The sequence below is a fragment of the Topomyia yanbarensis genome, chromosome 1 (genome assembly GCF_030247195.1).
Source record: "Topomyia yanbarensis strain Yona2022 chromosome 1, ASM3024719v1, whole genome shotgun sequence".
NCBI lineage: Eukaryota > Metazoa > Arthropoda > Insecta > Diptera > Culicidae > Topomyia > Topomyia yanbarensis.
Window position 1 is genome coordinate 178312425 of NC_080670.1, and position 17192 is coordinate 178329616.

General features: G+C 35.3%; 2 protein-coding genes across 2 annotated transcripts; one reads left to right on the forward strand and one right to left on the reverse strand.

Moving 5' to 3' along the window:
* Positions 1 to 4754: 4754 nt before the first annotated feature.
* On the forward strand, positions 4755 to 5777 carry LOC131676434 (1-phosphatidylinositol 3-phosphate 5-kinase-like). The gene is made up of 2 exons (XM_058955503.1): positions 4755 to 5009; positions 5069 to 5777. Exons 1-2 carry the CDS (start codon positions 4866 to 4868, stop codon positions 5267 to 5269), a joined length of 345 nt encoding a protein of 114 aa, XP_058811486.1. The 5' UTR covers positions 4755 to 4865; the 3' UTR covers positions 5270 to 5777.
* Positions 5778 to 7217: 1440 nt separating this feature from the next.
* LOC131683084 (methionyl-tRNA formyltransferase, mitochondrial) lies at positions 7218 to 9964 on the reverse strand. Its single transcript, XM_058964906.1, has 5 exons — positions 8372 to 9964; positions 8108 to 8315; positions 7900 to 8040; positions 7675 to 7837; positions 7218 to 7612 (listed from the first exon to the last, which is right to left on the reverse strand). Exons 1-5 carry the CDS (start codon positions 8542 to 8544, stop codon positions 7242 to 7244), a joined length of 1056 nt encoding a protein of 351 aa, XP_058820889.1. The 5' UTR covers positions 8545 to 9964; the 3' UTR covers positions 7218 to 7241.
* Between the last annotated feature and the right edge of the window lie 7228 nt (positions 9965 to 17192).

The window sequence follows — 17192 nt, forward strand, 5'->3', positions numbered from 1 at the left end:
TACTTGCTTATCCATTTTTCCCTTCTCCAGATATCCTCAAAATCTCCAGCTTCTTTTTTACACATCAAACAGCCCCATTGGCCACGCACGTGGTCCTGACCCGAAAAAGGTTTGGAAAATGTCGGAAGAAAAAGAAAAACTGACCTGCAGGTTTCCGAATGTGGAACTAAGAAATTGGTGCGACACCTATCGGGCGATAGCTACGGATGACGCGCTGATAATTTGGAATCGCCACTTTTTTCACCAAGTGACGCCGAAAAATTTTCACTTTTTGGGAAAGATTTATCACTGGGAAAAACACTTTTTTGTGAGTTTTTGATCTACACTATTATTATTTACGTTGTTAAAACACTGTTTTCTTCCCCGCATCGGGAATAGACGGCCCGTATTGCGGGGAGCACTTTTGACACTAATGCTATGTGGCTTTGAATCGCTTTACGCCGGGATGAAAAACTCCAAAAAAATCACTGAATTCCACTTCCGATTTATGAAAACTGTTCACCGAGTCGTTTTTCGTATTTAAAATTTTTTTTTGATAATCCGTACCGAAAAACTACGATTTTGGACCGGCTAGTGAGGAGCTCCAAAACAGTCGACCGATCGCGGCTAATGTACACACTCTATTCCTCGTATACCTTTAAGAAAGCTGTGATCAAAAAATAATGGAAAACAAATTTGAATATCCGAAGTAATTGTAAAAATAGTAATTGAAAGTCAGTACAGACAAAATGAAGTTTTCAGTTCAAATAATCGCGTCTTAGCCGTTTGTCAACCATTTTCAATTTTTCTTACACCAATAAAATTCTTAAAGATTCTAGATTGGTAATGTATGCAAAAGATAGTAGATTGTCAAAAAATACTGTACTTTTTGGTGGTTTTAGGCGGTATGGTTTTCACAATGCACGCGGCACAAGGTTGGTTACAATTTTATCCGCCTTATCCGTAATATGTTTACTCAATATTTCTTCATATCACATATGGATACTATTCCATATGTGATGGATTTGTGGTGACCCAAAGTTAAGCAAAAGACCACCCAAGTTAAACTATAACCACAGATAACAGACGTTTAGGCTCGATTTGAATCGTGTGTAAATACCCGCTACTGAAATTCCGAATAAATCAGACATCTGAAACACGTTTGGCAAACGTTTGTAGATGGTGCAGTGATCGATACAATGCAGTTAGAGTGCAGCTGTCAAACACGTGTAGCAAACAGTTGCGCAGATGGCAATAGTGAAACACGGATTTCCAACGTTTATGAATATGAAAGTTTACACAGGTTTTTGAAGAAATTTTGTTCTAGCCTAAACGTCTGTTATCTGTGCTATAACTAAAGGCTAGCCTGTTTCTCTACCACAGGCGCTATGAAATCAACACCCACTACAACTATGGAAGCCATGCTTCATCCACCTTGCATAAATATGTTATGGGGGAGGCGAGACTTGGCTCTCTGAGAGTGCTGAACCACTATTGGATGGAGATTTAAATGGTCACTTGAGTATAATGAAGGAATTGAAACTAAACCCTACCTTGACTACAGCTTAAGATAAAATGGAGACTAAACCGAACTTCGATATCTCATATGAGGTCCACATAGTGGATCGTCGGATATGGGATATAAGGGTCCCATAGTACCTCAAGGTACAATAATATTCTATACAGATGGTTCTAAAATGGGTCAGCTGGCTGGCTCGTGAGTGTACACTGAAAAAAATCCAAACGTTAATTCTATTTGTTCCAAACCGCTTAAAATTCATATGAAGAAGAAATGCTATTGTTATCACGCGCACAAATACCTTCTATGTGTCAACTGTATAAACTATGTGTGCACACACATAAGTTATATGTGCATATTGTTATAGAATGGGGTTTTATGTGCCTAATAGTTATGAAATGTGTATGTAAGATTAATATTTCTTGTAAATACACACATTAGGTTTATGTGCCAGCAAATAGTGTCTATTTGTCTCCGTTCATTGCAAAAATCTATGTGTAAAATCAATAGGCATAACGTTTACTTTTTTTGAGTGTATGAATCAAGAATTAAAGAAGCGATAGGAATGTGGCCTACAGTTTTCCAGGCAATGGTGTATGCAATATACACCTGCTCGGAGGTCTGTAGGAAACGAAACTACAGACATGAAAAAATCGGAACTGGAAGTACTCCGGAGAAAATCGTTCCTGTACTGCCTTCATTTCTTTTTCCTTCGTCTGGTAGCAATCCGGAGTAAGAAGAAACAACTATGTTTTGCTCTAGGGGCAGATCACTTGTGGTGCATTTTTAAAAATCAGCGAAATTAAATGCATTTATTTCCATCAAAACAGAAATTCATAATGTATTTCGCGTTGCGTGCAATGTGGTTTGCGTTGCGTGTAAGACGTCAAAACCCTACAGAAAAACTAGCCCTACATTTAACAAAACGTCGAACAAAGTGGATCAACGTAGGACGTTTGTTAAACAAACTTTTCTGCGAGGGAGTGCAAAGCTGATGCAAAAATGGAAATTAAATGCATTTTTTCTAATTTGATGCAAATTTGTTATACATTCTTAGAGTGATCTGCCCCTAGGTTTTGCTACTGTTTGCCGGTGTAACTTCCGTGTACTGGAACAAACCTATTCTCTGCCATTGTGCAATACTATTTCTTCGAAGGGAGTGATACTTCGGAAGGCATCTTATGACGCCTCACGAGGTATGGCATACCTGTCCCAAACGGATCCTCAGCTACATTGATAATTTACTACTCAGTTGGGACGATATATGAGGACAAACAAACAACCACAGAGAACAAAAATATTTAAAAACGTGTGTAAACATTTGAATGAATATACGATAAACACTAGCGCCGCCACACCAACCTATCCCAACTATCCGTCAAATCCATTCCGGAACCGGTACGAAATCCTGATTGGATTCAGTATGGAATCTTGCTCAAAGAGAACAACCGATTCCGACTCTATCGGTTGATGCATTTGAGTTGGAATTCATGCTGGAAGTCCGAACCGGTTCCGGACTAGTTTGACTGGGTAGAAGGATAACCGCTGTCAATTCTGTCGAACTCAGCCACATAAAAAACATGATGACAGTAGCGCACCTGGTTTGGATATCCCAACTACCTTCAAAACCGTTGGAGATTTTACACAAGTTGAATGCTGAAGATAGACGTCTGTTCTCTGTGAAACAACTGGATTCGGGCGATGTATAACATGTAGAGCAAACAGGGGCAGTCACAAAAGATAACCTGAATAGTGCTCGCAGCAGAATCTGCCTGCCATAACTGGAAGGAGTATAGCTGAATTCTGGCAGCGCCATTTTGATAATTTTGACAGCTGCCGGAATCCTGACGGATTTTTGCTGGCTGCCCGTTTTTCTTCCAAGCGGGATAGGTTGCCTTATCAGATCTACCATAGTTTGCAGATGAAACTTGGGATGGCAGGCTGCTAGCGGATTGACAAAGTACCAGATCATGCTGTGTGGGGTGCTGTCCCGGTTAACAATGAGGCGAACGAGATATTTGCAGATACGTCATTTAGTAGGACAACTGTCAGTTTGCTGTTTGAATTTAATTTGGTTGTTTTAAATTTAAAAATCAGAAAAGAATAATTAAGGTCTAAGAATGATATAAGTGTACTCGTAAGGACCCCCGCTATCAATGCATATGAAAAACTGGCACAATTTTTTCAAATTAAAGATCCCTATTCGCCATCGTTTTTGATGTCGGACGAAACCGCCGCCATCAGTAGCAGGCTGCTGAGGTGAAATAAAAAACGGTAAAATTCATTTTTTTCTATTATGCGTACAAAATCTGACTCACTTGGTAGAAGCACCTTGGCCGCCCTGTCATCTATGGTCTATGCCGGGCAGGCTAATGGTTAACCCCTACTGACACGGTGATAATGATGACCTCCACATCAGTTTACACCGTTTCAGTTATACGGCCCTTTCAGTTCCGTAGCGCCAAGGGGCTCCCTGAGGTCTTAAGACGTCCCTGGTTTGTATATGGAATTGTAGTCTACACGGTACTGGTTCACTGATAAGATGACCTAACGAAACAGTTTGTGGACTTTAGCAAATTTTGCATGATTGTCGATTTGCTTTTGCTGGCACATTTTTGGAACTAATTCTTGGCAGTGTCCCAAAAATCTCAATCGTCGCAATTTATCACAAGCGGTTTAATTCTCGTCATTAAATTTCTTACCTAATGCATCTTTCGATAGTTATGTAAACATATTCAAATAATTTCAAAAAATCTACATGGCAGTTTTGTCGTGAATATTAAGAAAAAGAAGAAATAGGGTATATCAGCCCTTATTTATCTCATTATTGGGGTTGTCTCATCATTTTGTTGACTCGACCTATCTTTGCTTCATTCACTAGAAGCAGTACGTTAAGAAAACTGGCATGACTATTGTGATGAACACATGTTTGAGCGATCGAGTGATACGCCCTCTTTTGCACCCTACCATAATACGTCGAACTGGGCGAGATGAATAAAGGGGGATAAGGTGAATTAGGGAACAATAACCCTATTTCACACCCGATATAATTGTACTGTGTGGTTCTTATCAAGCCACCCGGCGGCCTACAGCAAGATTGCAACCTTCATATCGAGCCGAGAAGATGAACAGCAACTTTGTGCAGCAGACCTTTGCATTCGGTTATCTAAGCGATTGCTGTATTGGTGCACTTGATAGGCGGTGCGATAGGGATACGTGAGCGCGTGACGCCGCTTTCTGTTATCAATCGACCCTGCTAGCTGGGTTGGCAATAATAACAATCAATTCACGACCAACTACTCGACTGGAACGGCTTTTTCCTGTGAGTGACACCCGGTAGGATTACACAACGGAAGATAGCAACGAAATGACCCTTCGTGACAGTGGCCATGAATCTGTTCACAGGACGTACTCAGTGTCCCGATCGGGCAAGTATAAATCACGGCCCAAAATTCGGGCCGCTCTCAGTGGGGATTTATTTCGACCGGATCCAAGCGCAGTTGATGATACAGTAAGTTGATCAAGATTTGAACTTGAACTCATATGCAGAAACGTGTTTCTGTGTTTTAGAAAACCGCGAACCTCAACAACCGAAGTTTCGAAGCGTCCGCGAAAGTTTCCGCCAATGAATCGAATCAGGCAGGTGATTCGAACAATGTTGGCACTAACACTGATAGCTCTGAAAAGGATACCAACCAAACCGCTCAACATCACAATCGCTATCATCACCATCGACCCCATTCGAAAGGAGTTATTGAAACGGCACTGTGAGATGAATGTTCTAGGATCCCAATTTAAGAAATTGAGACGTAGGAATGTGAAATAGTGACCAGTGCTGGTTTCATTCTTCCTTTTACTCTGTCTCTAAATTACTCATTCGTGGACAACGTTTGACCATTATCGTCGTGAAACGAGAACCAAGTTGCTTATCTGTGATGTTTTTTGTGTCTTTCGATACAAATGGGTTGTGGTAGTGTTATTGTTACTTCAGTAAGCTATATATATCAATATGTGTACTTAATATATTGTTTAATAAATATATTACCTGATGCGAAAGATGGCAAACAAAACTGCGGAGATAAGTGGACATATTGCACTTAGAAAATAATGATTTATGACAGGTAACAGGAAAAGACACAATTTTAAAGAGAGTCGAGATAATTCAAATCGACTACTCTGCAATCTATTGCACAATTATTGAGCCGTTTACTGGCAACTTTCCACCAGCATGTTTGCAAATTTAAAGAGGTAGCGTTTAATTGCACAAAACGTGATATGGTTGGAGCATGTATATGTACTCAGTTGCCGAGTGTTTCAACACAAAATTCAATTTTTTTTCTTGAAAGATGACGAGTTGATTACAAAAAATTCTATGAAGGTATCAATTGTACAATTTTTACCAGGAAGCCATTTCCAAGAAAATAAAATGGCTGAAAGTACCAATTTAAGAAAAAAACAGCTCTAGAATTAACAAATATAAAATATTTTTTTCAATCGAAAACGGGTTCATGGTCGCTAATTGTGCCTCTAGGAAGCCTCCAAGTAGCGAGGCCGGGATCTTATTTGTGAGCGAATGATCGGCACAAATCTGCCTCTATTTAGGCCTGTGATTGCAAACATGCTATGCTAGCAGATTCCACCACTACTTATATGCCCTTTCCCGCTCCCTGCCTCCTCCCTTTCAAGTCCTTTCCGATCTCTAAGTCGAAGCGTCACGTGAGCCGTACCGAGGAATGAATGGTTTGAGGGCTTCCTTTTTCAAAACGGATAGCGGAGCATCATGCGCACCTGGCGCCCCCATCAATATAAAACTTTGGGCAGAGTTTAATGTCGATTTTGCGTGAGAATCTAGAAACGAGTTTGAGTTTGATTTTTGTGTTTCGAATTCATGTCGTCAGTAACTAACAGCAACTGGGTGTTTGGTTAGACGATGTATCTAAACTAGCACTATTCAGACATAAAAACATCAAAACAATTCACACGACACATGTGGAACGTCTAAAGCAACTGGCTTGTCTCGAGCAATGATGCCACATTGAAATCTGTGTCTCGATCAAAAAAAATTACCATCTTTGATAACTACATCCGAACAAAAATCTGTGAAAACCTGCGTTACAATTCCCAAAAATCTGTGAAAAATCACAATGTTTCCAACAATCTCAAATAGTGAAATTTTAATCAATTTAATGTGAAACAGAATCTGTGAACAAAAAATGTGAAAAATTTGTGACATTACAGAAATATCTGTGAATATGGTCACCCTGGTCCCGAGTGATGTCCCGGGAAGCAGATACAGAAGCTTCAAAACCTACCGATCGCCAGTATCTAGCTTAATCCGGCTAGCCGCCTTTTCGTTTACTGGGTAGCTACCACCGAAGCAGCGCCATCTCTTAAATATATTCATGAAGGTATTACCTAATTACAGGCGATTGATGTATTCAGAATCAGTCCCACAGTACGGAAAGCTATTCTATTTGGAGTCGAATCGGGTGCTTTGTCTCATTAGGAAGGGAATGCTGAAAACTATCGCTAAGGAGAATATTTACATATGCTCTGTACATGTCATGCGTACTATAAAAGCACCTTTGCAGAAATGCTAAAGAAAGCTACGGCACCAACCATGACGAAGTCTTATGCTCTCTTGGATTAGGGACAGTACCTAGAAGGAAGACCTAATATTTGAAAATGCAACACGCGCAAATAATGACAAAAACCACATTATTTTATTTTTCACAAAGCTAAACTATCGACAGGTGAACACTCTTTCAGAGCTCGCCAGTTTGCTAAGAAAGCCATTGTAGAATTCTTGCGCGCTCATCACTTTCTTCCCTCCAATAGCAAGCTGCTCAATGCTAACCAGTCGGCCATCGCTGCAGCAAACGAGCAACCGTTTTCTCCGACGACAGTATTTAATATGTCCTGGCGAAGTGCAATCACTACTATCATCATTCTCGTCAGCGTCGAATTGTAGCTTAAATAATTTGACTGGTTCCCCGCTGCCGAGTCGAGTCGTCGGTTGTTTGTAGGAGTACAACGATCGATACAGATCGTACACTTGCTTTGCGCTCATCTCTGACCACCGAACTTCGGCAAACTGGGTGTTGATTTTAGGAGCTGAAATTTTTTTTTTTATTTAAACGTAATCTTTGTGACATTGTTTAAAAATAATAATTTACCGTAAGTTGCTTCCTGGTCGTTCTGAGATATTTGTACCCTGTAAACGTGGTCTAAATTTTCTATACAATGTAACAACGTGACAGCACCTAGATTCGCCAACTTTTCATGAAGCTCGGGCATGAGCATGTCTTTGGGTATATCTACTTTCTCTTGCTTCAAAATCTGGAAATTTATCAAAAACATAATAACCTTAATTGAAAAGCTAATCAATCCGAAACATTTACTTCTCCGATATCGAAATGCAATGGCTTTATCTTCATAATTGTAACACCTGTTTCAATGTCACCGTTCCTAATGGCATGTACGATCGGGGCAGCTCCGCGTAGCTTCGGCAGCAAACTGGCGTGTACATTTAACATTCCTCTGTGAAAACGGAACAGATTTAGCATGATTTTGTTAATGGAAGCAGGCAAAATTTCCAAATACTTGCAGTCGAAAAGATGTTATCAGATTTTCTGGGATTAAATGGCCAAAAGATACAACTACTCCTAAATCGAATTTCTTTGCTATGACCGCCGGATCTTGCAGGGGCCAATCATGTAGTGGAAGTTTTTCCACCTCGGCATACTTCTTCAGTGGATTTCTTTTGGCTCTGAACGATGTGACCACTTCCAGTGAAGAGACGATTCCACCGTGTTTGCTGTGGTCAAAATACGAATTAGCATTATTGAACAGATTGTGCTAATTGGTGCTTACCTGCTCTCATTTAGCGTTCTTAAGCTGGGAAGCGAAAAATTATCTGTTCCGAAGAACAGTATCCGCAATCGTGGGTTTTCTTGTGAAGCGCGCCTTGATTGAGGTTGAACAAAAAAATCAAGCTTTCTTCGATATTTAAATATATTTCTACAAACGTTAGTCACTAATTGCATCGAGCTTTAAAATAACTGCTAATAGTGCGATTAAAATACGTTTACAATTATGTATCGTAGTATACAAAAATGTTAAGTAACGGATGTTTATAGCCTAACAGGCCAACAGATGTTAATGTCACAATCATTACAATGGGCTGCCGGCAGCACATGATCGAGCATATCAGCTGGGCCGTTTGTTGACAGCCATTACGATACAATGCTCTCCCCTACAGAATTTACGCAAAAATGGCCCAATGAATGAGATGCACCGATACACGCTTAAAATTGTCCAAGCATTTCCTACTAACCCCGTCAAATCAAGAACATCATTTTAAAAAGAGCAAAAGTTATTTATTCTTTATTTCAGACCACCGCGTAAACTAAGTTTATCTTTGGAACTCCTAAATATTTCTACTAATGCTGATCACTCAGTGGCTCCGCTAGCTTGCCGAAATGTTCCGATATCGTGGTTCGGTGGTATTAATTCCGGTGACTACAAATGTTTGCCTATTTTGGAAAGTATATTAGAAAACTAAGAGCTGAGTTTGTGAATTTGGATCCGACCGAGCTAATTCCTCTCGATTTATTTTGTTTCCCAAAGCTTTCAAAAGTGTTGCTCAGTTTAGCATGTTCCTATTTATAAAGCCCCGTTTTTGACGTATGTAGTTCGTACTCATTGTTAAATGAGTTTTTCCAGTTTTGTCGGAGATGGGCGTCGTAATATACGTAAATGGGTACTTAATTAAACCGTGTAGGGTAATCAACCTGGTTTGGACCCCTACATAATTTGAACCCTCTAAATATATACACATCCTTTACTGGAAGTTACCAAGGAAACTCCGAACAACTCGAAGAAAGTCGTCTGATGGTTGTTGAATTGAAACGATATTCGATTAAGAATGGTTGCCCGGTGGTAGTTTGCTGGAGTGAATATACAACCAGAATAACCGGTGGAGCAGCATACAAACATTACAACGATAAGATTACTGAACTAGTACTCCTTTGAATGAAGACGAAATGCACACAAGAATTTTTTTTAATCGTTTGTCACCAGTAAACACGCTTTTTAGAAATTACCCATTTATCCATTTTTCGGTCATTCACATCAAACGCAACACCTTTCTGTGTTAACTTTTTTCTGTATCAATAATAAGTGCACTACAAACGATGTCTTGAAAAAGTGTAAAGCAATGAATGGAGAAAGCCGTTATATCAGCGCTATGATGAAAACAATTAAGTTGGAAGATAATGAGTTTGGAGAATGGTTTGTAGCTAGCGACGGAGGAGATATATGTGTACAAGATCCTACACACCTAGCAAATAAATTAACACGGTTCGTTAAACAAGACATCGAAATAATAGTTTTGGGTTCGTTGAAAATATCGCTATATCAACGAACTAACTGAACTTATTTCCGGAAAGTTTCGAGTGTCTATCTTACATCTTGAGGAACTAATCGCCGATGTATCGAAGGACAGACACGGATTAGCTCTAACCAAACCAATCTATAAGGAGAAAGATCTCCTTATTGACATCTTTGAATCAAGAGGGTGAATGTTTTTTACGTTTCTTTGAAAAATTAGTGAAGCCAACATAAGCTGGCTTCCTGGCTCAGATAGTTGCCAAAAATGATAGCGAACGTGCTTCAAGCAACGTGGACAGTGGGAGCGTGAAGCATTGCAACATTGTAAATAAAGCATAAACTGAAATAAATTAATATTACGTGTGTAACTTCTCTTTGTGTACTTTTGCGTATATTTAAAAAAGTCAATACACAATATTAACAATTTTCTTTTTTTATTCCAAAGAAAGAAAAAAAAGTATTGGTAAAAATTAGAAAAACTCTAGTAAGAGAACTGCGGAGAGAAAAACAGCATTTTTGGCAACGTATGCCCCGGTATTGCATGGCAACACGTCCAATGTTATAAGGATAGGCAATGTTCGATTGGATTTGTTTTTTGACAGCTAAACGCGAATCCAATCAATCCAAAATGGAGTCTCCGCAGTTCTCTTTCTAGAGTTTTTCTAGTAAAAATATGTTTTTCGATCTAACCAAAACAACAATTTATAGACTTGTTTTGTCGTGACTAACGACTTAAACGCGGAAAAAAATCAGCAAGAATAAAAAAATTTAAATTTTCGTAAATTTTACAAATTTTTGTAAATTTTACAAATTTTCGTAAATTTTACAAATTTTCGTAAATTTCACAATTTTTTGTAAATTTTGCAAATTTTCGTAAATTTTACAAGTTTTCGTAAATTATACAAATCTGTAAATTTTACAAATTTTCGTAGATTTTACAAATTTTCGTAAATTTACGTAAATTTTGCAAATTTTCGTAAATTTTACAAATTTTCTTAAATTTTACAAATTTTCGTAAATTTTGCAAATTTTCGTAAATTTTACAAATTTTCGTAAATTTTACAGATTTTTGTGAATTTTACAAATTTTCGTGAATTTTACAATTTTTTGTAAATTTTACAAATTTTTGGTAATTTTACAAATTTTCGTAAATTTTACAGGTTTTCGTAAATTTTGCTAATCTTCGTAAATTTTACAAATTTTTGTATATTTTACAAATTTTCGGAAAATTTGCAAATTTTTGTAATTTTACGAAATTTTCGTAAATTTACACGTTTTTGTAAATTTTACAAATTTTTGTAAATTTAGCAAATTTTTGAAAATTTTACAAATTTTACAATTTCCGTAAATTTTACGAAAACGTACGAAAATTTTACAAGTTTTCGTAAATTTTACAAGTTTTCGTAAATTTCACAAATTTTCGTGAATTTTACAAATTTTCGTAAATTTTGCATATTTTTGGTAATTTGCAAATTTTCGTAAATTTTACAAATTTTTGTAAATTTTACAAATTTTTGTAAATTTTACAAATTTTTGGTAATTTTACGAAATTTTCGTAAATCTACTAAGTTTTCGTAAATTTTACAAATTTTTGTAAATTTTATAAATTTTCGTAAATTTTACAAATTTTCGTAAATTTTACAAATTTTCGTAAATTTCACAGATTTTCGTGAATTTTACAAATTTTCGTAAATTTTACAAATTTTTGTAAATTTTGCATATTTTTGGTAATTTGCAAATTTTCGTAAATTTTACAAATTTTTGTAAATTTTACAAATTTTTGTACATTTTACAAATTTTCGTAAATTTTACAAATTTTCGTAAATTTTACAAGTTTTTAGTAGAGGTGTGCGCCGATGCATTTTTAATCGGCGGCGGCGTAAGCGACATTTTTGGCCGGCGGCGTTGGCGGCGTCACGCCGTTGGACCCTACCGGCGGCGGCGCGCCGACGTGTATCGGCGTGACGAATATTGACACCAATGTAACTAAAAAAAATTCTTGACTGTACAATTCCTTTCCCAAATTTTCGGTTTCTATTGTAACAGACTTCACAGCACATACAAACAAACGTTACAGCTTAAAGAAAATCTAAAAAATCATCGCCCACGATGTACTAGCGACATCTGTTGAACACATTGCACAAAATGTAATTCTCGCAACCATATCAATTTTTTTTTCAACTGAAGCTCCAATAGTAACCACCCTTCTTGCCAAATGCAAGATAATAAATGAAAGGTGGAACTATCTTTACAGTTGTAAAATTTGAAGAACGAAATAGAAAAATTGTCGATGTCGCATACTACGATTTCGCATGAAATAATGATTGCAATGGACAAATTTGAAGAGTGCAGAGTAACGACTGTATTTCAATGACCCATAATAATAATTTTTTGTTCTATATTTGGGAAATTAAGCAACGGTAAAACAATTTTTGTTTTGTTTGAGGAAATTAATCGTTGTTGTCGTTTCATTGTTTTTTGTTTCTATTTAGTCATCTTTACCGTAAGCCCGGGGACAATTGACAGCTCCCATATATTGAATTCATAAGCAAATTTTGGGGGTGATTTGGTGATGTCATGGCGGCTCGAATGGAGCAAAATTTGAAAAAGGCGCATCCCATTTATTGTTTTCCATATCTGTGGAAAATAAACAATTTAAGCATTTCAATCATTTTTTTTGCTGCTAGAATTCTGATAAAAACACAAATTCTATTCAAAACGAATTGTTAAGCTTGATGGTGATGTACTTTCATTGACCAAAATGTTTTTCATTTACAATTCTCGAAATAAAAAGCACCAATGATTTAACGATTTCAAACTTCACACAACAAGGAAACCAAAACATGTTTAGGAAGGAGAAGAGCCGGTTGTTAAAAACAGACTTCCAGCTAAATATTAATAAGATTTATGTAACTTTGCTGACGGTTTTCAGTTAGGGATAAATTTATTCTCTAATAATAGTTTTCTTTATTCACATTTTGGAATAAGTTTTTTCTAAATGTTGTTCTAGCCGCATTGACGGCGTTCATAACATACGTAACGAAACGCGCTTTTCTCTGGAAACTTTCGTTTCGTTGTTCGTGGTACTCATACAAAGAAGGCATACTAGCGCCACCATCAAATCGGTGGTGCATATATGAAACAAGCACTATCTGTCAAGTTGTCCCTGGGTTGTTTACCATCGCTCTTTTAGAATCCCGCAGATATCAGGTACCCTAACACGAGGCGTTATTATTGGCATTACTGCGCGGAAATGTCACTTTTAATGATCGTGTAAGGACACCTTTCAAGGTAGACACATTACTTCATTTTCCAGGCTGGTGTTTACTTTTACTTCTTGTAGGTACAAAATCGCCACAATGATAAGGAATACGATTCCCTGGTACTACATTTTCTTACAACGTACGATCTGCTTCTATCTTGAGTGCAAAGTATGCTCGATGTGCTGCAATCATACAGATCTACACCCTGACGAAACCTAAATATACAGTTACTATCAATCATAATCATTCCACGACTTGACGTGTTAGCTCCTGTTAGGTTGAAACTGATCACTAAACAAGTCTGATTGAAAATGGCCTGAGCGTATCTCTAGTTTTCGTAGCACCTGCACCCCGCCAATTTCTCCAGCAGATCCGGGGACCAACAAATTCTAATCCATTGCATACATTCGATACACCGAATCAATTAAATTACTAACATCCTGTTATGTGCTTAGTCACCGATTGGCATCGTGTTGTAACTTAAGAAATGGTTGTGAACAACTCCCACCTTGGGCACTTCGACAAGAATTAATTTCACATTTCCGGCCCATATTGTTTGTTTTGGTTTGCATTAGATTAAAAAGACCGTAACGTTTTCGGGTGGGTGCGGAAACTAAGTAACGCATTTAGCTCTGTGTCAAAATCTCTTCACTAACGCCACCGATTTGTAATTGAAATCGACCGTTTTTTCTACGAGTGATGAAAATTCATCTCGTGTTACGTCTTATTTGTCTGTGGTACTGGGCTGGTGCAACTGACACTGAAAATCTTTCTTGAGTGGGGCTAGATCATACGATGCCTAATTTATGAGACTAGAAATCTTACCCTCTGCATCGCCACATCTGTGCACCAGCGTCGCGAAAAGTCAAGATCACTTTGCTCAACTATTCTTCGAGAAATTTTTTTTAAAATAGGTAACGATTCAATCAATTATAAATAAACCACGTATTGAAAACAATTTTTGTGTTTTCACAAAACTAGTTCACGCAAAAAAAGATGACATTATACTCAAATGTTTAGTAGGTGGTTGTGTCTGAATATGTTTAATATTTTTATGATTCTAATTCATAACTCGATGAAACATTGATTTGTATTAACTTTATTGACTAAAACAGTCAAGAATTGAACGACGTGCAAGGATTTTCGTAAATTCTCGTCGTGTTATCGTGATATTTTAGTCTTGAGCTTACCGTTGGAGTCATGTGTCTTATAGTTTTCTAAATTATTTCACGGACATGAATTGTGGTTAGGTAATGTATTTTGCTCAGCGCAGTTTCATTTAATTCCGAACATTTCTCTGAATTTTAACAAAGGAATAACAGAGTTACAGGTCCTAGTAATGTCTTTGTATCTAATGATCGTGCCTATGAGACTGGTTGCTAGCAGTTGTACAGAATAGCTCACATAGAAATTTCAAAACCAAAAAGCAGAGCGAATAATCCATGAATAATAGTCTGAGTTCCTTGTAATTTTTTACGTAAGTATAATAAGATTATGTGGAAAATAAATTACTTCATGAATTACATCATGAACAGTTTCACGAGCTCGACTGGTGAATCGTGTGTAGCATATTAGGAATTAAGAATCGGTAAAAAAATCATTGAATAATACACTGCGTTCCAGTGAAATTGATTAGGTGCAAAGATTAGGATCAGGCACATAATCGTAAATTTCAGGCACATAGATCTTGAAAGTGGAAGTTTTTTTTAATTTGTGGACCATTTCACGCACACGAATGGTGAATTGAAACTTATATGCTCACAATCATAACCAGTTGACGAAGCAAGAATGGATCTTTGAATTATATAACGAGTATCGTGTAAAACCATTCGAGAAAATATCAAGATTATTTTAGTTTTGTAATCCAATTGACGACCACTAATACCAAATAATGATCAAGATGTGATAAATCATGAATCAGTTAACGTCGTATATTCGGTCCATAGACAATGTTCCTAGATTTGTGTATAAAATTATGAGCCAATAATTTTAGAGCTCGCGAATTGTCGGCGCGGGAAAAATGCATCGGCGGCGCGCCGCCGATCTACCGTTCGGCGTCGGCGTACGTTAAAAATTACCGGCGGCGGCGGCATGGCGCGGCGGCGCACAGGTCTAATTTTTAGTAATTTCACGAAATTTTCGTAAATTTACGAAATTTTCGTAAATTTTACAAATTTTCGTAAATTTTGCAAATTTTCGTAAATTTTACAAATTTTCGTAAATTTTACAGATTTTTGTGAATTTTACAAATTTTCGTGAATTTTACAATTTTTTGTAAATTACAAATTTTTGGTAATTTTACAAATTTTCGTAAATTTTACAGGTTTTCGTAAATTTTGCTAATCTTCGTAAATTTTACAAATTTTTGTATATTTTACAAATTTTCGGAAAATTTGCAAATTTTTGAAATTTTACGAAATTTTCGTAAATTTACGTTTTTGTAAATTTTACAAATTTTTGTAAATTTAGCAAATTTTTGAAAATTTTACAAATTTTACAATTTCCGTAAATTTTACGAAAACGTACGAAAATTTTACAAGTTTTCGTAAATTTTACAAGTTTTCGTAAATTTCACAAATTTTCGTGAATTTTACAAATTTTCGTAAATTTTGCATATTTTTGGTAATTTACAAATTTTCGTAAATTTTACAAATTTTCGTAAATTTTACAAATTTTTAGTAATTTTACGAAATTTTCGTAAATTTACGAAATTTTCGTAAATTTACGAAATTTTCGTAAATTTTACAAATTTTCGTAAATTTTGCAAATTTTCGTAAATTTTACAAATTTTCGTAAATTTTACAGATTTTTGTGAATTTTACAAATTTTCGTGAATTTTACAATTTTTTGTAAATTTTACAAATTTTTGGTAATTTTACAAATTTTCGTAAATTTTACAGGTTTTCGTAAATTTTGCTAATCTTCGTAAATTTTACAAATTTTTGTATATTTTACAAATTTTCGTAAAATTTGCAAATTTTTGTAATTTTACGAAATTTTCGTAAATTTACACGTTTTTGTAAATTTTACAAATTTTTGTAAATTTAGCAAATTTTTGAAAATTTTACAAATTTTTGGTAATTTTACGAAATTTTCGTCAATTTACGAAATTTTCGTAAATTTTACAAATTTTCGGAAAATTTGCAAATTTTTGTAATTTTACGAAATTTTCGTAAATTTACACGTTTTTGTAAATTTTACAAATTTTTGTAAATTTAGCAAATTTTCGTAAATTTTACAAATTTTTGTAAATTTTACAAATTTTTGTAAATTTTACAAATTTTCGTAAATTTTACAAATTTTCGTAAATTTTACAAGTTTTCGTAAATTTCACAAATTTTCGTGAATTTTACAAATTTTCGTAAATTTTGCATATTTTTGGTAATTTTCGTAAATTTTACAAATTTTTGTAAATTTTACAAATTTTTGTACATTTTACAAATTTTCGTAAATTTTACAAATTTTCGTGAATTTTACAAATTTTTAGTAATTTTACGAAATTTTCGTAAATTTACGAAATTTTCGTAAATTTTACAGATTTTCGTAAATTTTACAGATTTTTGTGAATTTTACAAATTTTCGTGAATTTTACAATTTTTTGTAAATTTTACAAATTTTTGGTAATTTCACAAATTTTCGTAAATTTTACAGGTTTTCGTAAATTTTACAAATTTTTGTATATTTTACAAATTTTCGGAAAATTTGCAAATTTTTGTAATTTTACGAAATTTTCGTAAATTTACAATTTTCGTGAATTTTACAATTTTTTGTAAATTTTACAAATTTTTGGTAATTTCACAAATTTTCGTAAATTTTACAGGTTTTCGTAAATTTTACAAATTTTTGTATATTTTACAAATTTTCGGAAAATTTGCAAATTTTTGTAATTTTACGAAATTTTCGTAAATTTACACGTTTTTGTAAATTTCACAAATTTTTGTAAATTTAGCAAATTTTTGTAAATTTTACAAATTTTTGGTAATTTTACGAAATTTTCGTAAATTTTACAAATTTTCTTAAATTTTACAAATTTTCGTAAA

Coding starts and splice junctions, on each gene's coding strand:
- LOC131676434 (XM_058955503.1), top strand. CDS start 4,866: ATGACCCTTCGTGACAGTGGCCATGAATCTGTTCACAGGACGTACTCA. Junction 5,010..5,068: donor CAAGCGCAGTTGATGATACA/GTAAGTTGATCA, acceptor TCTGTGTTTTAG/AAAACCGCGAACCTCAACAA.
- LOC131683084 (XM_058964906.1), bottom strand. CDS start 8,544: ATGCAATTAGTGACTAACGTTTGTAGAAATATATTTAAATATCGAAGA. Junction 8,041..8,107: donor ATCTGATAACATCTTTTCGA/CTGCAAGTATTT, acceptor TTCCGTTTTCAC/AGAGGAATGTTAAATGTACA. Junction 7,613..7,674: donor CGACCAGGAAGCAACTTACG/GTAAATTATTAT, acceptor AAAAAATTTCAG/CTCCTAAAATCAACACCCAG.